We start from the raw sequence: 22,797 nt of genomic DNA, 5'->3' as shown, positions 1-22,797 counted from the left end.
CGTTCCACAGGCTTTGGGACTGTAGTTCTTCTTGCTTCTGCTGTCTGTCCTCTGGTCAACAGTGGGTATTTTAAATAGCAGATCTTGGCTAATTATTAATAGAAAAAAATGTTCTAACAATTAGAATGTCTGAAAATTGGAAAAAGCTATTTTTCTAAGCTTGTCAATTACAGTCATTAGAAGAATTAAAACATAGGTTGGATTCAGGGCTAGGCCAGCCTATATGACATTTTAAGCAAATTGTGAAAAAGGTACCATATCTACTGGATGAGTTAATTAAAGTTGCTCCCTCTGTGTTGATGTATCGCCATGTCAGTTACATGACTTAGTAGAACATGGATTCAGTTTCAGCTACTACTTATCTACTCAGATGGGAAACCTTTGCAACGTCCTCTTATTAGGAATGCTGTAGATCAACTTCCATAAGTAGGCTTGAGTTTGGAGTTAATGCCCTCTAATATTTATAAGTCTACCTTTCCAAGTGTAATGTGAATATAAATCACTGCTTTAGGTGTTCTGGTCTCCACATAGACCACATTCAAAGAAGCATAATGTCACAATAAAAAGTAACGTGAGAAGAATTTCAGTCTTTACTAGTGTTTCTCAAAAACTATTAAATGTGATCCAGTTTCTAGTGCACAACTTTTCTTAAAATGTTTTTCTTTAACATTTTTCTTCATTTGTGCCTGGCTCAGTTCTCTCTTTTTTCATAATTTCTCCAGAGCAATTTTCCTGTCACACACTAACCCTCTAAAACTCTCTCTGAAACTCCTGTCCATGAGGTTTTCTCTCTTTTGTCTCATCTCTTTCTTCTGCATTTATTCTAGTTTTTCCTCTCCACATTCTTCATATTCTATAATATAAGAGAAAGGAATCATGTTGAAAAAGATAGGATTTTCCTTATATTATGAAAGAATAGGGAGAGTTTGAGCAAGTAAAAAAAGAATCTTTCCTTATTTTTCCCACTACTATCTCTAACTCTCTTTCTATCTCTATCTATTTTCCTGATTCTTTAACAGCACAGTCTGGAAACTAGGCTGAGATAGATTAAATGATTCTTTGGTAATTTCAAGAGTAGGGACATTCATATGTTAATACTTACTGAGTAGATCCTATGTCTGCAGAACCTTCCATTAGATCCTGAGGAAAGAGGCAAAGCAAGTTATGTGAATAATCCCTACTCACACGGAATTTACAGTTTCATGAGCCAGACTGGTTAAAATCACATGCAATAAATTTCGAGGAAGAATATCAATAGACAGTGAAAATGACTATAGCTGTATACCCATGAATAGCCTGGTTACCTGGATCTTGGGTGTTCAGCAAGAACAGAACTGTGGGGAAGCCAGGGAAATTTTCATGGAAGAGGTAAGTATTGAGTAAATGTTTAGACAAGGAAAAAAACATGGAACTAGGGAAATTAGTATAGAGATAAACTGAAGAGTCAGTGTGCAGCAGACAGCAAGTATACTAACCTGCTAGAACACAGGGTCTAGGCAAGGTGAGAAGCCTTTATTCTCACTGGGACTACAACTCTCCATCCTTTGAGCGCCCATAACACTCATTGTGTGACTTGATTGTTAGTTTATCCTATTCTGCCTTTTTCTATTTCCTTCATTAAATAACCCCTAGAAAATAGACAATATCTTCCCCTCCCCCATCCTTCTATCGCATTTCCCACAGTCTAGCAAAATGTGATTCATCAATAAATAGTTGCTGATTTAAATAGAGTTGATATGTAGTTAGAGGAGGGATAGAGATGTGGAGAAAGGGTCACATGCTTGTGCTAGTGAGTTTAAGTGTAGTATTGGAAATCACTGGAAGTTCTAACATGTCAGGGATGTGATCAAAATATTTTAGGAAAAAGAATTTTTCTGTTGTTCTACATGGGAGGTGGAAGATAAGTTCAACTTTTTATTTGCATAGGTGTTACCTGGACATTTGAGAAGGGATATCTTATATAGATGACATGTAGTACTGAACTTTAAGCTAATTTTAGCCATTGAAACTTTTGAATAAATACGTTTACTCTTGAATTTTATGGGCTAGGTAAAGTGCTCTAAGAGTATCGTGGGTGTGAATAAATTTTTTCACAAAGGATTTTTGGTATTGCTGGTTATAATCAATCAATCCTACTCTTGATACCATGCTTTGGAGTGAGATTTTGGCATGTTTTAAATAATGTCTAAGCACATGGAGTTGGAAGAAAACCTGGAGTTGTAATTCCAGATTTATATTTAACAAAATATTTTTAGGAAAGATTTACTGTAACTTTTAGGAGTTTTATCTCTTTTATTGAGAGACTACAGAACTATTTTATCAAACTAATTTCTTTTCCCTCCTGGTCTTAGGATGTTTTAGAGCAATTGCTGGCACTAATATGATTAGATATTTCTATATAGATTCATTTTCAATTCTAAAAATTCTATTCATGTGAATTCTTTGTTACTAACATTGAACACAGATTTTTTTTTTACATGATTGAAATTACACAAATCATAGCGGTTGATTGGTGATTTCAGTATTTAAGCTTTCAATTATTCTTCTCATTTTGTTAACATGGATTTGAATTTTTCACCTAGATATGTTTAGAAAAAAAACTTTACTCTTTATTTTGACTATAAACATAATAATACTCAGTTTATATACAGCTTCTGTATTTCTTTGTTTATGTAATGAGTAGAGTATATAAAACAAAGTTAGATTTCTATTTGTGAAGAAAAAGCAACATAGCGTCTCTATTAAAGGTGGATTTCCTTATCTGATGAGTCTACCTCTGACACCAGAAGAATAGGGCTAAAATACTACAACTGAGTCTCTGATGGGACTCCAAATCTAAATTAATGAAAGGTTCATAAATGTAACATATGTAAACAATTGGAAAAACACAAAGCAAATTCTATTCTGTACACATGAATAAAGTGTACATATATCACTACATATTTAGGATTCAATGGATTTATAAAAAGAGAGGTATTTTTGCACATATAGAAAGCCAGTGATGTCATTTTGGGAAGACTGAAAGAGTAGATATTCACCTTAATTTAAAAACAATGGGAAAAAAGTACAGCAGGGAATCTTGGAGGTAGCCAAGTTGTCCAAGTACTTCGTTATTCTAAAGACTTCCAGAAAATGGATCTCTACTCTCTGGACAAATAGGCATTAAAAGGGCTCCAGCAAACTCTATACATGGTATTCTTTTCCTTAACTTCACAATTTTAGTTAATATATTGGCTTTTTGGTTTAATTCGAATGGCACAGCTCATAAATGCAGGCTTTTTATTCTGGGGGCTGGGCCTTACAATCATAAAATAAAGGTCTTTGACAGCCTGACTGTTCCATTATAAAATGTAACATCCTTTTTAAAATAGAGAAACCCCCCAAAAGTCATGTGAAAAGAGGCCAGAATCATAAAAAATATTGGGGACATTTCAAACAGTAGTATGAACCATATGTCATTCTTCAGAAATTTCAGTTACAAGAGCACGAGTGTGAGAATTATATAATTGGAAAAATAGAGAAAACTGAATGAAAAATTCAGAGACAGGAAATAACTGTTGCCACAAATAATTGTTCATTGTATGCATATTTTCTTAGCCCATGAAATGAAATTTCAGTTTGTTTATGAGAACTGGCTATTCTGTTCCCAGACTGGGCAGTGGCTGTCTGAATGTTTCTGTATGAATGAAAATCTCGTCTCCCAGGCAAAAAAAAAAATAAAGACATTTAGCAATGCCTCTTACGTTTCTGAATGTTTTAGAACTGGTAGTTGTTTGATATATTGAAAATATACACTCCCCAAAGAAGTAAATCTAGATTCTCTGAACACATTTTGCATGGCAAACCTCTCTGGCAATTTTATGGTTTTGCATAGCTTGTAGGGAGAGACGGGAATAGCTAAATGCGTCCTAGGTTCATTAGCATAACCCTGCCCACTTCCAACACATGCCCAGAACTACCTCATTAGCTGCTGGGATTTAAGCCAAAGCATAAGACTACAGTGAATATAAGGGGAATTACTGGCAAGAGAACTCTACACCAACTTAACACTGAATCCATTACTTTTCCAAGATGAGAAAAATATTATACTAATAGGGACCATTTCTCCATCTCATTCAAATAAGAATTCAAGGTTTTAGTCTGTATCTTTCATCTAGCATAATTAGCTGTACCATAATAACACATACAGCCTGGCTGCATATATTTAAGTGCTGTCTCTCTCCCTCTTTCTTTTATTGATTTATTTTCTGGATTGCTTTGACATTGTAAACCACAGACGAGTTGGAGCCTGGCATTGAAAGGAGGTGTTCTGCAACGATTTTTTTTCTTGTTTAAAGAAGTTTACTTCTACAAGAGGTAATCTGAAAATGACAGGGGCAAAGAGAAAAAAGAAAAGTGTGCTCTGGAGCAAGATGCATATGCCCCATTGTGAAGACTTTAAACAGTGGTGTAGAAGGCGGCTACCTATTTTGGAATGGGCAACACATTATAATCTGAAAGAAAACTTGCTTCCAGACACTGTGTCTGGGATAATGCTGGCAGTTCAACAGGTGACACAAGGTAATGTACTGCATTTGATTTTCCTGTTTTATGCAGAATAGATACCACTTTGCTTTCTTGGAAGAGTATTGTGACCTAAGATCTACTAATGAAATGTATTTTAATTAACTTTGGGGGAATAAACACATTGAATATCTGTATACAAATGTTTTCCTAGTTGTCTTTTTTTTTGCTATTTTTTGATACCTAATAAGCATCAAACCAAATTTTTAATGGCATTATATATTTGCAATGTTAAAATTCATACTATGTGAGTAGAGATCAATAATTTCAGTAATTGTGGGAGAATGAGTTTTTATAGTTTGACCTTGCTGATACAGCTTTCTACTTAAGCTGAATCAAGCTATAAAATATCTCCTGGCTTGAACAAGTCATTTGTAAACCTAATTAGCAGCATACAATTACCTTTGTAGTCTTGAGAGTTGCTATAAGCAAGGAGCAGACCTTTCCGTACATAAAGGAGGCTCTTTGCCAAGATCATTATTTGCAAAGAAAATCCTGTGTGTCCTTAGAGCTTACGTTTTCACATGCCGATTTAATTCTGTATCACATTACATACTGTTTGTTTCTCAATACAAAATTTAAACTGTTGAGAAGTCTGATTTTAACTTTCCCAAAGCAGATTATAAATGATATTCTGGATTTAGATAGATGTTTCTCTTGGTGAAAGCTCTTAGGTAACTAGTGTGCATACAGTGTATGATCATGTATGTGTTTTTTGTGTGTGTATTTTCCTGAAAGGTATATTCATTGTATTTTTTAAAATTAATTCAGGTAATAATTTTCTACCTGTAGAAAGAAAAGGAACTGATTTTTTCAACCTTGAGAATTTGTAAAATATTCCTTGGCACAGATTCTGTAGATTTATATTTTTTTGCAGTTTTACTACCTCCCTGGCTTGAACTATTATTCATACCATTAAATTATAAGCACTTTTCTAACTGAATTATTCTGTAGCTGGAACAAACTGGTTTATGTGTTTCTGTTTTTAGTATGATCAGGAACATCTGCACTGGTGGCTTTACTTTAAGATCCATAATACTATCATACTTTCTGGGATTCCATTTCCCTGAATAGTCTTCTATGATATTTTTAATGACCATTTTGCCAAAAGCAAAGCATAGTAGTCTTTCATAAAAATGCAAAGTAAATAGCAGGTTAAGGCATTTTTTAGGATTGTATTTATTGAATTTTTAATTCGAAATGAAACACTACCATGGACTTTGAAACTAAGGCGATGAGCTTACAAGGACTTTTTCACCAGATAGTTTCAGTATATTTTATAAATTTATTTTGCTTTAATTTATTGTAAAGTGAAAGAAGAATATATTTCTAAAACTAAATATTTTTCATCTTTGTTAAATATCAGGTTAATAAGAAAATTTGGGGATATGATAAAGATACCTGTGATACATCATTAGCATTATCATTTATGTGTCTTTGGTAGTTAATTGTATGGCTTTTCCTTGGATATAAATATTGAGGGGTTTTGTTTTATGAGTCATGCATTTCACCGGTTATGAAGAAATATGTTACCAGCCCCCGACTGATGAGAAGCACAAAGCTTACTCAGCCCTTGTGTCTTGGAAGTTATGGATCTGGCTCTTGGTTCTCTTGGAAGGCTCCCAGTGATTGGGCAAGGAAGCTACACTGCTAGAAAGAACTTAAAGGTCTTTGTTGGTGTATGGACAGACTAATCCTTCTAAAAGTACATTAAAAACAATTCTCTCAAACTTTCTCATGCTTACTCACTATGGGTAAATATCATAAGTTACCATTTGTTGTAAGGGGCATTGTTGTAAATCCCTTATATACATTATCTTACCCTATCACAACAAAATCCCAAATGATAGCAGTCCTCCATTTTCCACATGAGAAAGTGGAAGCTTAGACAAGTAAATAATTTTCCCTGGAATTCATGCCTGATAAGTGATAGAGTCAGGACTTGATTCCAAAGCTAACACTCAACATTTTATGCTTTATACTCTACACTGCCAAAATTACTAGACTTTTTCATAATACCAATGTTATTAGTAATAGAAGGCATTTCTTTGGAAAGGTGCAAACATCCTTTCCTTTAAATTGTCTTTGCATTTAGGTTTCACCCCTGTAGTTTTCAGACTCAAAGGCAGAGTGACAAGGGAAATAACTATAGTAGAACATGGAGTAAGGAAGGCACTTAGATATCATTACCTGCTATTCATGTGAATACAGTATTGGCAATCATTATCAACTCCATTTCTTTAGGAAAAATTAGAAGAAAGAAGGGGTAATTTTTGCTCTTGCATCATAATGCAAACAATAGAAACAAAGATCTGATTTTACTCTACCAGTCTTTGAAGCAGCTTTTCAGTTATTCAACATAGTTGAATTACATGAAATTGTTGAATTCAATGATTTTTAACCTACAAATACAAAAAATTATATAATTCAATCCAGTAGTTGTTTTTAATTCTTCTTTCTCTAGAAATGCATTTAAAATTAAGGTTAAAGGAAACTAACATTTGAGTCTTTTCTATATGTCAAATACCAAGGAGCCATTTTAACTTACTTTATTAAAGATTTCCTAGTTGTTAAATATAGATACTTGTCAGTCATCATCACAATTGATTCCTCTGTAGTATTTTCTGTGTTGACTGTAGCCTTTTTAAAACCATTTCTTCTCTTGGGTTTTAGACACTGCTCTCCTGTTTATATTCTGCTACCTCTCTGGCCTTCTCTTATTATGAGCCTTTGCAGATTTTGCTTCCTACTCTACCGACCCATTAAACACTAGTGTCCTGGAGACTCAAACACTGGGCCTTCTTCTCTGAAAATGAATGCCTTAGGCTATTTCATCTACATCAGAGGCTGTAAACACCTTAACTGTACTATTGAAACTTTCTTCTCAACCCGAGATCCACGTCTTCAACTATACAAACCTAGAATCTCCTAAAAGCACTTCAAAGGCAACGCTAGTCTTCTAAAAGAAACAAACTGAATGATGCCACCATCCTAACCAGAATTATAATAATAAATAATAATAACAGTAATTTTTAGACACAAAAGAACACGACATATATACAAAACTGAGGCTTACAGAGAATAAATAACTTGCTTAAAGTCACACAGTAAATGAGTTAGAAGAGATAGAATTTTAACCCAAGTGGTCTGGCTCCAGGGACTATGTTCTCACCTTTGTACCAGACTACCTCTCACAGAGTCTCAAGTTATTCTCAACTCTTCCCTCTCTTTTGCTATTCTACCATCTAGTGTACAATCAACCACCAGGTTCTGTTGTTTCTATTCCCTAAATATCTTTCCAAACTAGTAGTCTTACTTCATGTTCCCGGCTACTGCCCCAGTTCACTGACCTACTGAAATCATCATCTTGTGGGTCTTCATTCTCTACTCTTATCTCCTCCTGCAGGCCATTCTATACTGTAGCTGGAATGATCATAAAAATCTAAACATCAATTCCCTGTTCATAATTCTTCAGTGACCCTCTGTTTCCTCTAGGATAAAAGCCCGATTCTTCAGAATAATCTATTAGATCATTAATAATCTGGGCCTCTTAATGCAAAGTTCTACTCAAAGAGATCTTTCCTCTGAGAATCCCTCCCAATCTCCTGGGAAAGATGTATGTTTTCTTACCTCCGACTCCCTTTGTACTTTTTACATATCTCTATGATAGGCCTTATCAGATTGCATTGTAATCTTTTGGTACAACTCTTTATGCACTGGTGGGTAAGCTTTGGAAAGAATGTCTTAATCTTTATATTTTTGCCGACTTGTACCTGGTGCATCGACATAGGTTTTCAGTAACATAGGTTTTCAGTAAATGTTTCTCCATATCATTAAATAAACAATTTAGCTCCTGAAGCCTCTGATTGTTCTATGGTAATATGCTGCCACTCTAGGAAAGGAATTAAATTTAAATTAATTCTTATGTCTTCAAAATAAATGTAATAAAGATATCGATAGTAAAATTCACATAAAAATGTGAGTAATTAATTTCTTCCAATTTCCCTTACTTCCCTGAATTTATAAACTTATAGCTCACCAGACAAATCTGGTAAAAGATTGGTCTGTGTTTCCTTCATCCCAGTGTTTTTCTCCAACATTAACCCATCTGTATAGTTCATATGAAAATCTAGGTGCCTGGCTTCTCTTGAAAAAGGGAAATACATGGCCATAAGAGGCCCATGTTCCCATGTGGTAAAAACCTGCTCGCTCCCCCTGTGGACAGGGCATGTGCTTTGTATTTTGCTACAGTTTCCACCATTCACACATCTGCTGCCACTCTTCCTCCTAGTATCCCTATTATCTGCCTATCCCTATGAGTGTCTGAATTTGTATCCCCTGCCAAGACACTTTCTAACATGTTTTGTTGAAATGCCTTGAACTCATTCTTAAATAAAACCTTTAAAAGAGAATACGTAAGACTAGGCTCTTAACTTAAATCCGCACAACTTTTAGGTCTGTGGACTTGCATGAATATATTCTAATATACTTCATTTCTTTTTTTTGTTTTTCTTTTGTTTTTAATTTTTTTTCTTTCTATGTTTTTTCTTTTTTTCTTTTTCAAAGAGCAGGCGCTGGGACCCACCGCAGGCAGGCGCACCCATCCGGGAAAGGCGAGGGGTTCTTCCCACGTGCTCTGGCACTCGCCACAGTGGCCACTGGGCTTGGGAGGGGCAGCAGCTGGGGGTTCCGGTATCCCAAGGCTCCCTCTCAGATAGCTAGAGAAGGCTTTCTCACCGATGGCGCGTCGTCCCCCACCCATCGTCTTCCCTTCGAGCCCACGGAGGCGCTCCATGAGACGCCAGTCCTTGACTGGGCGGAGGAGTGGGGCCTGCTGCAGTATGGGTAGGCACACGGCCCACAGGAGCGTTCACGGTCAGGGCCGGGGCATGACCTGTGCTGCTCTCAGTCTCGTCCAGCGGGCTCTTGAAGGGGGGAGCACGCCCGAGAAGCGTGACAGCCTCCCCTCTCGCAGGCCCTGGCCCACCACGATCACCCCCACGGCCCGCCTGCGACCCCCACAAAGGGGCACACGTGGCGTTCGCCCGGCCAGTCAGTCTCCCCAGGGCACACCGCAAGAGGACGACCACGACGAGGTGGCACCTAGCTCCACCGAGGGGTGGGGGACAGGCACGCCTCTCTTACCGTCTCGAACCCCCCAAGAGAGCTGCTCACGGGACACACCACCGTGGCAGGGACCAGAGGAGCGCGCTGGGAAAGGGAAATGACACCACCGCTCGGCCTCAGGCACCTGAGAGACGACCTGGAGCGCTCCAGGGTCACCACAGAGGGCCCGGAGAGGCACGCTCAGGCACCGACAGGGGCGCGCAGCGCGGGGCGGGACCCCCTGCCCCCGGGCGGGAACCCCCCCCCCACCTCAGGGAGAACCAATGGCGAGGCACACGCCAAGGAGGCAAAGCGAGAGGGTGTCTGCTGCGTTAGAGGACCACGGCTCCCCCGAGGCCTTGAGGCAGGGGGCGGGAGACTGAGGGTCAGGGCTGGAGGCTGCACCCCTCCCTTCCACACACCCCTCGACGGGGCTGGGGTGGGGGAGGCAAGGGGCAGGAACGTCTGTCCCTAGTGTGGCGTGGCTTAAGCCTGGCCAGGGAGAGCATGAATACTTCATTTCTTTATAATTCTATGTATTTTCTGTTACTTATGTTAAGAAAGTATTCTAGGAAGGGGTTCATAGGCTATACCAGACTGCTAAAGGAGTCCTCAAAGTAGATATTTACTCCCCGAAGTAAATAAATATGTGTATGTGTGCTCATTTCAAAGAAAAAACGAAAAGGAATTTTAGGACATTCTTTCACCATGTTCAAATATTTCTTAGAAATGCTTTGTGTTTTTTAAAATATTAAAAACATTTGGGAGCACTCAGTACTAACATCAGGTGAAAACCATTATAACTGGCATCTACCACAGTGTTCTTTAACTGACATCTTGTAGGACCTCACTACAGAATGTAGTTTGAAGGTGAACAAACATTCTAGAGAATGTCATTGACTTAAACATGTCACTAACATGGTTGGCAAGTTAAGCAGTATGACTCTAGAGTAGGTAGAGTTCACATTCTACCCTGAATGACCACTTGCAGGAAATATTTTCTTTTTTTTTCCAATCTGAAAAACTCAAGCATTGAGACAGGGTGGAGACCTAAAATGCATGACTTGCCATATAAGTATCTAATACACTGAGGAGGAATATGAGAATGTTTTGACTTGTATTCCAACGGATCACCTAGAATTTTTGTTGCCAAACCATGAAAATTTTATGCTGCCATAGGGTTGCCTGATGTTCAAACCACAGTGTTCTGAGCCACAGACAAAGGGTGTATGTTCCTTATAATTATGTAGAACTTGTGGCATTACTGGCACCAAAATGTGTGGAAGCGGATCTTCATTGCACTCCTGAGGGCAGCTTAGTGACACGTGGAACGATAAGTGGAAATTCCTGAAGCATACTGCACTTTGAAAATTAAAGGCTTATCTGAGAACTTTTCCCTGCATGGTCTCAGCCCTGAGGGTTAAGAATCCTAGCATTAGCTACATATCTCTAACCTAACACCCTTAATCACTATAAACATGTAGATTATAATGTAGAGAGATTATAATGATTTATTATATCTAGTAACTTTTCTCCAGGAACAATGCAGCCAAATATTGCTAAATAAATCTAAATTATACTTTCCCTGACCTCCATAAAAATGGACACAGGAGCTAGGAACACTCTGCTGGCTTTTCACTTCTCCATTTCCCCTCATCCCATGACACATGCTCTTACCCATAGCTCTAGGCTTCATTCAGCACTTCTGATTTCCTTTTTCTCATAAATGTAAATTAATGGTGATTTATATATTCAAAGGCTATTTATATATTTCTGCACTTAGAATAATACTCCCTATAATATTTAGACCTGTTCACATGGAAGATCCATGACCTTCCATTTTAGAGTGGTGAAAACTTGGGAAGGTTTGCAACAAACAGATGTGTAGTGGCTGTGAAGATAAGGTGTGTGACCTATATAGTAATAGACTTCTGTTTTTGCCAGCTAGGATCCATCCTTGCTTCTTTTAGTAATTATGCCTTGGATTTGTTTTGAGGAACAATCCCTCTTCCATTTTTGGTATACATGGTTCAGGTGAGATTCTAATTTTGGCTCTAGGATGATCAGAAAAATAAGTCTCCCTCAACCAGGATTCTCAACTTTGGGGCCCACTGGAACCACCTTGGTGCCTAAAAGAACATTGGTACCTAGGCCACGTGACAAACAATTAAATCAGCTTTCCTGGGAGTAGTTCCCAGACATGGAGGCATTGTGTTTCTTCTTTTATAAATTGTCCCAGATTCTAATGTGCATCAGTGTTGAGAGCTGCAACCAGACAGTTGTTGATCCAGGTGAAGACTTGTGGCTCGTCTTGATAATTAGCACAATTCCATACACCTGGCCAGGGACTGGTTCAATGGTGACAATTTCCCCCCTAGGCACAAGGGGGTTTACAACACAACAAAACAGTCATTTCCTATTTTAAAATGGTGATGGCAATACAAATGACCTGAAAGGTCCACTCACTTTGGATCCTAGGACATGTGTGGAACCTTTCAGAAAGAAAGGAAAAGACATCTTCCTTTGTGCTGAGACTACTAACAGTCAGGATGATGTGCCTCTACAACTTCCCTGGGCCTCCAAAGCCTGAAAATGAAGGCAACCCAGCAAAGGGCGTAGCAGAGAGAAACTGAGTACTGATGATAGCTAGTACACTTCTGACTTTTCACTTGCATGTGCAAACACTTTTTTGGTTGTTGTTAATTAGGTTTAAGTTGGATTACTTCTAATCACCTTAACTACACATTTGAGGGTTATTGCAATTTAAATGTGTTACACAAATTGTCTCTAATTTTATAAAACCCAGCAAGATAGATATTTCATACTTTACAGTCCTTTTCATGAGAAGAGGAGTCTGAAGTTGAGAACACTGGGTGACTTGCCCTCAATTCTAGTACTGCTAAGAGGGATTGAAATGTAAATCTGCTGGGTTCCATCTTTCATCCCTCACTGCTCTCTGTTCTCCAGTTTGCTTTGTGTATAACAGACATAACCTGAGTGGGACTGGGAATGAACTGAGCAGCACACTGCACAACAGCCCCTCAGGCTGCCCCATCACATGATGACATGTCACCTTCCTTGATAAAATAAAACCCAGAGATTCTGGTTGAGAGGGGAAGAGGGCTGTGCCAGTGGGAAGAAGTACCTATACCAGAGCTCCTGTTCTTTCCCTTGAGAGCCTCTCATACCCCCTGCTACACTACCTTAGGGTGTGGGAGGAAGGATAGATGTGCTTTAATACTGGCCTGAGCATCAACGGACAATAGCTTTTACCATGTGGCAGAGGTGACACAGGATAAAATGTCTGTATGAGAGTTTACTAAAAGTTAGGGAGAAATAAAAGGGGAAAATAGTCCTTATCCTCTATTCTTTATTATACTGAAAGTCACCCCCATCTATTCAGTTGTCTATGCCAGAAGTCTAGTGGGGATCTTTACTGCCTTTTCCCCCTTCAGCCATATTCAGTTATTCAAGTTTTATAAATTCTTTCCTTTTAATGTCTCTCTAATGTATCTGAATGCCCATTGTCCTTGTGGCAACCTCCCTGGTAATAGTAGATATTACATTTGCTAAATGCTTAAAATGTGCCACAAAATGTGCTAAACATTCACTGCGTGCTATATCATTGAATCTTCATAATAACCCAAGAGTTTGATATTACTTATATTTTACAGATGAAGGAAGGCTGATTAGTTTGCTTGTATTGCAAGGTAATACAGTTTCTATAAATCGTAGGAAGTGTTTAAATGTGTGTCTTTCTAAATCTTGAGTCCGTGCTCCTATCTTAATAAAAAGTCACCATTATTCAGTTCTTGCCAGTTAGAATGTCTTCTCATTTATAATTTTGTCCCTCTATTATCTATTATCAAACTGCACAAAATAATTAAGTTATACAGTGGGTATCTTTGTTTTAAATTCCTTCAGCTGTGCCATTGCAAATGGCTTTTTAATTTGCTATTTTACTCTTCATAGCATCCTTGTTTCACACCATCTCACTGGCCTCTCTCACTTTCCCTTCTCATACCTTCTCATCCCTTCCGTCTTGGCTCCCTGGAACTCCAAATACTTCCCTGGAACTGAAACTGCAGGTGCATTTTTATTGGCTTGTATAATGTTGGGAGCCAATGTATAAATATTAGAAGACTTCATTTTAAAATTGAGAGTTTTTTTTCCTCATTTAAATCTAATCATCTAACAGCAAAGGGCTAATATTCCGGAATGGAAACAAGAGGCTGAAGTTGACTGGTGCCTGCACCCTTTATGTAGGCATGGACTTTGCAATTTGTCATATTCCCCAACACTCTCTATCCTTTTACATTAATACAGCTTCACTCCTGTTATTCATCCTCTTCAGATCTAGAGTAGGATGTTCTCAAACTCAACTCAAAGACACTCTGATTGCCCAAACGTATCAAAGCATTCAGAAAAACAAGTTGTTTTATATAAAAAGCAAACTATAAATATCCAACTTTTCTCTCTTTACACAGGCATGAACTTCTGAAAATGTTTTTTCAAGGCCCTTCAATATCTGGATCTCACATACATCTCTCTTTACCTTCATCCTATGTTCTAGTTACACTGAACTGCTCTTAGTGTTCTAAAGGATCATGCTTGTTTTGCCTCAGGACATTTGCACATACTGCTTCCTCTTAAATGGATAATCTTTCTCCCCTGGCCCCCTTCACCTGATTATATCTTAGCACATTTCAGGCTGGGTTTAGCTCTGTAGTTCTGAACCTTGGCTGTATATTATAATCTCTTTCAGCACTTAAAAAAAAATACCCATGCCCAAGCAAGCCCTATGCCAATTAAATCAAAATCTCTGAGGAATTTAGGGCAAATCATTTAATGTTCTGCACCTCAGCTTCCTCAACTAATGATAACAAATAAAGAAAAATGAGCAGCTAGGGTTGAGAACTATGGGCTTTCAGAAGATGCTTGATAGATACCTCTATTTTGTTTTCCCAGAGTACCCTCTCTTATCCACTTAATTAACTCTGTCACATTTGTTTTTGATTTATATTTGATTTTTCTTCTAAGCTATAAGTTCCTTTGTGGCAGGGACTCTTTACCGTTCAGGATGACCAGTCATCCTGGTTTTAGCAATGAATGTCCTGAGTCCTAGGAAACCCTTCTAGCTCTTATCAATGCCTTTGGCACATAGTAGGTGCTCAAATGTTTCTTGATAGTAAAAAATCATAATTGAGATGATGGGATAGAGCTTTCCTGTGGCTACTCTCCCCATGGAAACTTTTAATCTCTTACTGTTTCTAATATTTAAGCTTGTAGGTCTGTTGATCATGAAACTTTTTGATCATGGTAATTATTTTCACTCTTGTGAGATCTCACCTGTACAATAAGCTACAGTATGAAAACATGATGTATTTTGCCTTAACCCCTCAAGTGATTAGAACCAATGATCTTTGATTAACAATACTTGTCTGTGAACCAAGAGAATGTCTTTCTATAGGAATTTTGTTTCACACAGTTGTGTTTCTTGGATATATGTCAATTTACCCTGAGAGATCCACTTGTAATATCACTTAACCCTGAGCCCACTGATGCTGTGAACCAGACAGCTGATTATATTGTGGTTTGTTAATAACAGTGCTAAGACCACCATAAACCAGTTGCCAGAGGGAAATAACTTTTATCATTACCCACACAGTTTGTGTTTGATTTCTTATATATAATTCTTGGAAGTGCCTACTACCACCTAATTATTTTGTTTTCAAGAATACTAATCTGTCTTCCTAGGGTTCTTTATTCATTTCTATTTTAAAAAATACTTGAAAAAGTAGTCCTTTGCTATGTTCTTGGAAAGAGAGAAGAAAAAGACAACAATCCAGCCCACAAAGGCCTTATTATTTTTTCCTTCCTCAGAAATTTGTACAAAAGTATATGAGAATATGATCTTGTTATTTCAACCTTGAAGATATTCTGGTGTGGGTACATAAGGGTGGGAACATTTTCTTAATGAAAGTTTGTAGAGTATTGGTTTCAGCCACTTTCTGAGTAGATTGTATAACCTAGGGAGCTGCCAAAGATTTCTGTGTTTTTATTAAGAAAAGTGAAGAGCAGTACAATCCTATCTATATAACATGACATGAAATGAATGTTTGGTTGTAAAAACTGGATCAACATAGAGAAGAAAATGACAGTCTTAAAAAATTGGCAAGATTTGATTACCTAAGGGCACATGGTATTGTATGAAATGGAATTTTAAGAAATCAAGTCCTGCCAAGCACTCTTTCTCTGGAGAGGATCTCAAGGGAGCTATATACACAGGTAACATTTAGGGAATGTATCCTACTTTATTAGCTGAATTAGTGTTTTAAACTATAGATCTAGCAAACCTGGAGTGGAGCAAAACAATTTAGGCCTGAGGTTGAAGAGTTATTTCCTTTTTTTTTTTTGTAAAGCTAAGATTTGGATGTGCTTGTAGAAAGAAAAGAGACGTATCAGAGCTGACCTTGAGGCAGGCCCTGGTCTTTTTATCATATCAGTAGCATGGATGAAGAAATAGTACAAGAGCAAAAACATACGCATGTGGACATGGCCTTTCCCATCAAGAAATCTGTCTTCCTCAGTGTTCTATTTTGACCCCTCCTATTAGCAGTCCTCCTCTTGGGTGGGGGAAGTGGAAGGTGGTGGAGAGGAGTCTGAGGACTTCTGCTCTACCACTTGACCTGAGGTTGTGGCACTGTAACTAGAGAGAGGTGGATGGAATCAAGATATTTGAGAAGGTAGAATTGAGGTCAGGTCCAGGGAGGTTAGCTAAGGCATACAAACTCAGCTTGTGAGTGTAAAGTTTAGCACCTGGGTGTCAACTAGTGGGACCAGAACACAAAAGGTAAAACTGGAAAATAAAGTGTCAGAAGCTCAGGCAAAGTGTAAGAGCAACTCAGGATTAGTATCTGAGTCCAAGATCCTGGGTAAAAAGTTTTCAATTACAGTCTAGGGACCCAGCAGTATGAATAGATCTCATAGTCTTTTCTAATTTTCTATCCAGGACATGAGCAGGCCTCAAATTTTGGTAGGTGGGCCTGAGCCCATAGGAAGTAGTGAGAAGATGCACCAAGCTGGCAAAGAGAAATAAGGAAGAAGACATTAGCCAGCAGTTAATGTAAAGTGGGGAGGAAAGTTCTTATCCTCTGCTGGTCCTGGGCCTAGTGTGTGGTTTAGAGGAGTGCTATATAAACTTGGTCCTCAAAAAACAAAAACAAAAATCAAAAACAAAAGCAACAAAAACCAATAAAATATGCCATGGTAAAGTTCCTGTTCAACTTTACTCAGGGTATTCAAGGGGAAAGACGGTCAGGACCTGTGAGAAGCCTTGAAGCTCCCAGTCATGCTCTATGTGGTCAGCACCTCCTAAAAAATCTAGCATTCAGCACCCTTGAGTTGGTACTGGGTTCTGCAATGAACTGCTTATTAACCTCATTTCCTGACCTCTTTATAATCTTCTTGACCACTTAACCTCGCTTATGCCTTCATCCACCTGATAATCAGGACATTTCTTTGCTTTGATCCTTTGTTTTCCTTCTCATACTCTTCATAGCTTTGGGAATGTATCATTTTATTCCTAGGCCTCTTTCTTTTTTTATTGGAGCCCCATGAAAGAGATACCAGTACTTAGCTTGATGCACACTAGTTTACTTACAAATGGAATTAATTCTTATTAGCTTCCTTAACAATAGATCTCACAATATAATTGGAGACCTGGATACAAAAGCAGGTAATTATAATAATTTTGGTAGGTTGTACAAATGAAGAATGTATAAGGTACAGCAATGGCACTGATAACATTATAAACTCTTCCTAGAGTGGGGATGAGATTGGTAGTCAGGGAAAGTTTCAAGAGGAAATTATACTTTAACTGCATCTTGAAGGCTAATACAAGTTTCCCAGTTAGCCCATGGATATAGAGCACTATAGAAAGAAGAAAAATACACAGTGTTAAGAAGAATAAAAGAACATAGCTTGTTTAAATACTTGTCAATAATCTAACTTGGTGGGAGTTGTAGCTGGAGGGGTTAGCAGAGTCCAGATCATAAAAGTCTTCTTGAGTAACATGGAAAAAGTGTTTGGGCTTATTTTCCAGGGTAATGGAGCACATTGATGGATCTTGAAGGATGCCAGGGAGTGACAAAAGTTTGTGTTATAGAATAATCACTCTGGCAGCAGCTTAATTACATACTTGACAGAGGCAAGAAACTAGTTAGGAAAGACTAATTAGGAGAAATCCTGTTCAGGAAAGAAAAAACGATGGTCTGAACAGAGAAAGGCAGCATTAGGAGCAGCAGGAGAGACAGAATCCACCAGTATTAAATGGAATAGATAAGGTGATCAATGTGCTCTGCAATGTGAGGGTGAAAAAGAGAAGGAGACAATATTTTTGATAACTTCTAGGTTTCTGAATTGGGTGACTTTTTGCATGACAATGCCATTTTCTGAGATAGGGCATAAGTAAACAAGGAACTACCAGCATTTTTGTCTGTTTGCTTTGTTTTTAATGCACATTGTTTTGTTGTTATAGCAGAATTTGTTGTGGGAGGGATCAAAATAATTAATAAATAATTTTCATTTTGGATTTGCTATGTGAGTGCCTGTGGGATCTCCTGTAATTGATTTCTAATCTCATAGTGTTTTGGTCAGGAAAGATGCTTTATATGATTTCAATTTTCTAAAATTTACCAAGGCTTGATTTGTGACCCAAGATATGATCTATCCTGGAGAATGTTCCATGTGCACTTGAGAAAAAAGTGCACAAGGAAACCTTGTGTTTCCTTATTTGTTTTCTGTTTGGATGATCTGTCCATTGGTGTAAGTAGGGTGTTAAAGTCCCTCACTATTATTGTTACTGTCAATTTCTTCTTTTATGGCTGTTAGCATTTGCCTTATGTATTGAGGTGCTCCTATGCTGGGAGCATAGGTATTTACAATTGCTATATCTTCTTGGATTGATCCTTTGATCATTATGTAGTGTCCTTCCTTGTCTCTTGTAATAGTCTTTATTTTAAAGTCTATCTTGTCTGAGTATCGCTACTCCAATTTTCTTTTGATTTCCATTTGCATGGAATATCTTTTTCCATCCCCTCACTTTCAGTCTGTATGTGTCCCTAGGTCTGAAATAGGTCTCTTGTAGACAGCTTATATATGGGTCTTGTTTTTGTATCCGTTCAGCCAGTCTGTGTTTTTTGGTTGGAGCATTTAATCCATGCACATTTAAGGTAATTATTGATATGTATATTCCTATTACCATTTTCATAATTGTTTTGGGTTTATTCTTGTAGGTCTTTTTCTTTTCTTGTGTTTCCCATCTAGAGAAGTTCCTTTAGCATTTGTTGTAATGCTGGTTTGGTGGTGCTGAATTCCCTTAACTTTTGCTTGTCTGTAAAGCTTTTGATTTCTCTGTCAATTCTGAATGAGATCCTTGCTGGGGAGAGTAATCTTGGGTGTAGGTTTATCCCTTTGTCCTGCCATTCCCTTCTGGCCTGCCAAGTTTCTGCTGAAAGATCACCTGATAATTTTATGGAGATTCCCTTGTAGGTTATTTGTTGCTTTTCCCTTGCTGCTTTTATTTTTCTTTGTATTTAATTTTTGTTAGCTTGATTAATATGTGTCTTGGCATGTTTCTCCTTGGCTTTATGCTGTGTGGAACTCTGCACTTCCTGCACTTGATTAACTATTTCCTTTCCCATATTAGGGAAGTTTTCAACTCTAATCTCTTGAAATATTTTCTCAGTCCTCTTTCTCTCTTCTTCTTCTGGGACCCCTATAATTCAAATGTTGGTGCGTTTGATGTTGTCCCAGATTCTCTGAGACTGTCCTCAATTCTTTTCATTCTTTTTTCTTTATTCTGTTTAACTCCACCATTCTATCTTTCAGCTCACTTATTCATTCTTCTGCCTCAGTTATTCTGCTGTTGATTCATTCTTGGGTTTTTTTTTTTTTTTTTTTTTTTTTTTTTTTTGTGGTACGCGGGCCTCTCACTGTTGTGGCCTCTCCCGTTGCGGAGCACAGGCTCTGGACATGCAGGCCCAGTGGCCATGGCTCATGAGCCCAGCCGCTCTGCAGCACGTGGGATCTTCCCGGACCGGGGCATGAACCTGCATCCCCTGCATTGGCAGGCGGACTCCCAATCACTGCGCCACCAGGGAAGCACCATTCTTGGGTATTTTTCATTTCAATTACTGTGTTGTTCATCACCGATAGTTTTTTAGTTCTTCTAGGTCCTTGTTAAAAGTTTCTTGTATTTTCTCCATTCTATTTCCTAGATCTTGGAACATCTTTATTATCATTAACTGAATTCTTTTTCAGATACCTTGCCTATTTCCTCTTCATTTATTTGTTCTTGTGGGATTTTACCTTGCTCCTTTGTCTGCAGTGTATTTCTCTGTCGCTTCATTTTGTCTAACCAATTGTGTTTATTGTCTTCTTTCTGCAGGCTGCAGGGTCATAGTTCCTCTTGTTTCTGTGGACTGACCCCTGTTGGGTGAGGTTGGTCCAGGGGCTTGTGTAGGCTTTCTGGTGGGAGGGCCTGGTGCCTGAGCTCTGTTGGATGGAGTTGAGTATTTTCCCTCTGATGGGCAGGATTATGTCAGGTGGTGTGTTTTCAGGTGTCTGAGAGCTTAGTGCAACTTTAGGCCACTTGTCTACTGATGGGTGGGGCTGTGTTCCTGTCTTGCTGGTTGTTTGGTGTGAGGTGTTTAGCACTGGACCCTGCAGGCAGTTGTGTGGGGTCAGGTCTTCGTGTTGATATGGATACCTTCAGGAATGCGCACACCGATTAATATTCCCTGGACCCAGGAATTCTCTGGTGTTTCAACATCTTGGACTCTATGTTCCCACCTAGGAGGCCCAGGCCCGACCCCTGGTTGGGGAACCAAGAGCCTGTAAGCTGCACAGCGTGGCCTGACAAAAAATAGAGAAAAGGAAAAAAGAAAAACAAAAAGCCCAAGCAATAAAAACAAAACAAAACAAAAACAGACAAACAAAGCTCAGGGCAAATAACAAGAACAGCAGCAAACAAACAGTAGCAAGAGCAACACAACACAACACACACACATATACACAAACACACACACACACACAGAGAAAAGAAAAAAAACCAAGGGAACAGACAACAAAACAAGAGAATTCTGATATAAGAACAGTCAATAAGGATTATACTAATGAAAACAAAGAATGAAAAATAAAACAGAAACGGGGGCAAGCAAACAACATCAACAACAACAACAAAACAAATAAAATGTAGAATATACACTTAAAAACAATTGAAAAAAGAAAAGGGGGAAAATATATATAAAATGAACAAAAACAAGACAAAAGCCACAGAGCAACAAAAAAATTAAAGGAAAAATAAAAACTTTATATATATTAAGGAAATAACATAAGATAATTTTTTTTTTAAAAAGTAGAAAATAAAAAATAAAAGGTAAAAAATAATGAAAGCAGCAGCACCAACAAGTGAACAAAATGAAACAAACCAACAAAGAAATATTAGTACTAAGAATACTTTCCTGGAGCCACCTCCCCAGGAGGACTTCTAATACCTCTACGTAGGTCTGGACCTTCTGTGGACACTGTGGGGCCAGCTCAGACTGATCTGACCCAAATTCCAGTGCTGCAAAGGCTAGACTTGTCTCAGATTTTGAAACACTTGTCTATTCAGGTATTTCACAAATGCAGGATTTACCCAGCCGATCTTGGGGATTTAATCCACAGCTTGTGCTGCTTCCTAGAAAGATTTGTGTTTCTCTTCCTTGGTTGCACCCCCCTTAGTCTCAGTTTTGGTTTTAATCCCACCTCTGTGTGTGTGCCACCCTAGGGCATCTGATCCTTGCCCAGGTGAGTGGGAGCAAAAGCAGTGGCTGCTTGGAGCACACTTGGGTACTCCCAGTGGTTGCAGTGGCAGGAGCTGGTGTATGAGAATGTTATCAGCCCCACCCCTTGCACACCTCTCAACAATGGCACTTCACCTTCCAGGCAGACCCTGCTTCCTCTAGGGGCATTCCCGGCTGCACATCCCCTACTCCTGTCCCTTCTATGTATCCGTGTAGCCAACTGCATTTCTCTTCCTGGGTTTATTCTTCCAACCCCATGCTAAAGCCCTCTGACCCTGCCAGCTTTGGTGGACTCTCATTCCAGGCAGGGGTGCCCAGGGCTGATTCCCAAGGAGATTTTGGGGTGAGCAGCACTCAGGGCCCCAGAGCCTACACAGGTGGAAGCGACCCTGGTCAGAGGGGTGGGCAGGCCCACTCAGGTGGAAGCCCCTCCCAATGCTCGCAGAGGCCAAAGAAGCCGGCTGGTGGGGAAGAGGGTTATAATGGCGGCTCCGCCCCTTGCACACCATTTGACGATGATGCCTTGCTATGGCGTGTCATACTTTTTCCACAGACTTTCCTGGTTGTGGCGCCCCTTGCTCCTGTCCCTTTGGGCTGTCTTTTCACAGCCAAGTACTGTCCTCTCCCTGGGTTTGCACTCCAAACCCCTCTTTCCAGCACCCGGCTCCCCTTTGCAACAGGCAACTCACGATTCAGGCTGGAATGTAAAATGTAAAATTCAACAAAGAGCCCTGGAAAATATTCTTAATGACAAAATCAGTTGTACCAGAACAAAGTGCTTCACAACTCTTCAGGAATGTGGGCAATTGTGGAAAAAACTTGTAAAAGTTCTGTCTATCCTTCAACCCACACTTAAATTATAATCTTCCAATAAAAGTTTCTGTGATTATGTCTCTCATAATTTCTCTATCTTCTCTAAACTTTGACTACACTGATTGTTCTATAAACTGCACATATAATTGTTTAATGTTGGATAATGTTTGTTTCAGGCAAGGACCTTATAGTTCATATTTCATATTCCTTTAAATCTCTCATAGAATTTAATAAGTGGATTTGGATACATAGTAAGAGCTTTATGAGTACTTGTAGGCTAACAGTCAAAGACCTCAGTTTTGAATTCCAGATACATCACTTGGCAAGTGCTTTAGCTGCTCTAAGATTAAGTCTTCCTATATGTACAATGGGGATAATAATACTTAGTACACAGAATTGCTTTGAAGAGTAAAAGAGAGAAAATAAAGCACTCAGGGCAGAATCTAGTACAAAAGAAGTGTTCCAT

The 22,797-nt window shown here is 38.7% G+C and overlaps 1 protein-coding gene across 1 annotated transcript in view; it reads left to right on the top strand.

Moving 5' to 3' along the window:
* The first annotated feature begins 4,021 nt into the window (after positions 1-4,021).
* The window catches only part of SLC26A7 (solute carrier family 26 member 7), a 181,446-nt gene continuing 162,670 nt past the window's right edge, over positions 4,022-22,797 (top strand). Inside the window, exon 1 of the mRNA XM_067712815.1 lies at positions 4,022-4,560. Within this exon, the coding sequence (XP_067568916.1) occupies positions 4,368-4,560 (193 nt within the window). The 5' untranslated portion in view covers positions 4,022-4,367. The remainder of the gene's footprint in view (positions 4,561-22,797) is intronic.

The sequence above is a fragment of the Pseudorca crassidens genome, chromosome 17 (genome assembly GCF_039906515.1).
Source record: "Pseudorca crassidens isolate mPseCra1 chromosome 17, mPseCra1.hap1, whole genome shotgun sequence".
NCBI classification, from domain to species: domain Eukaryota; kingdom Metazoa; phylum Chordata; class Mammalia; order Artiodactyla; family Delphinidae; genus Pseudorca; species Pseudorca crassidens.
Note: the sequence above shows the minus strand (reverse complement) of the source record. Positions and strands in the feature narration are given on the sequence as shown.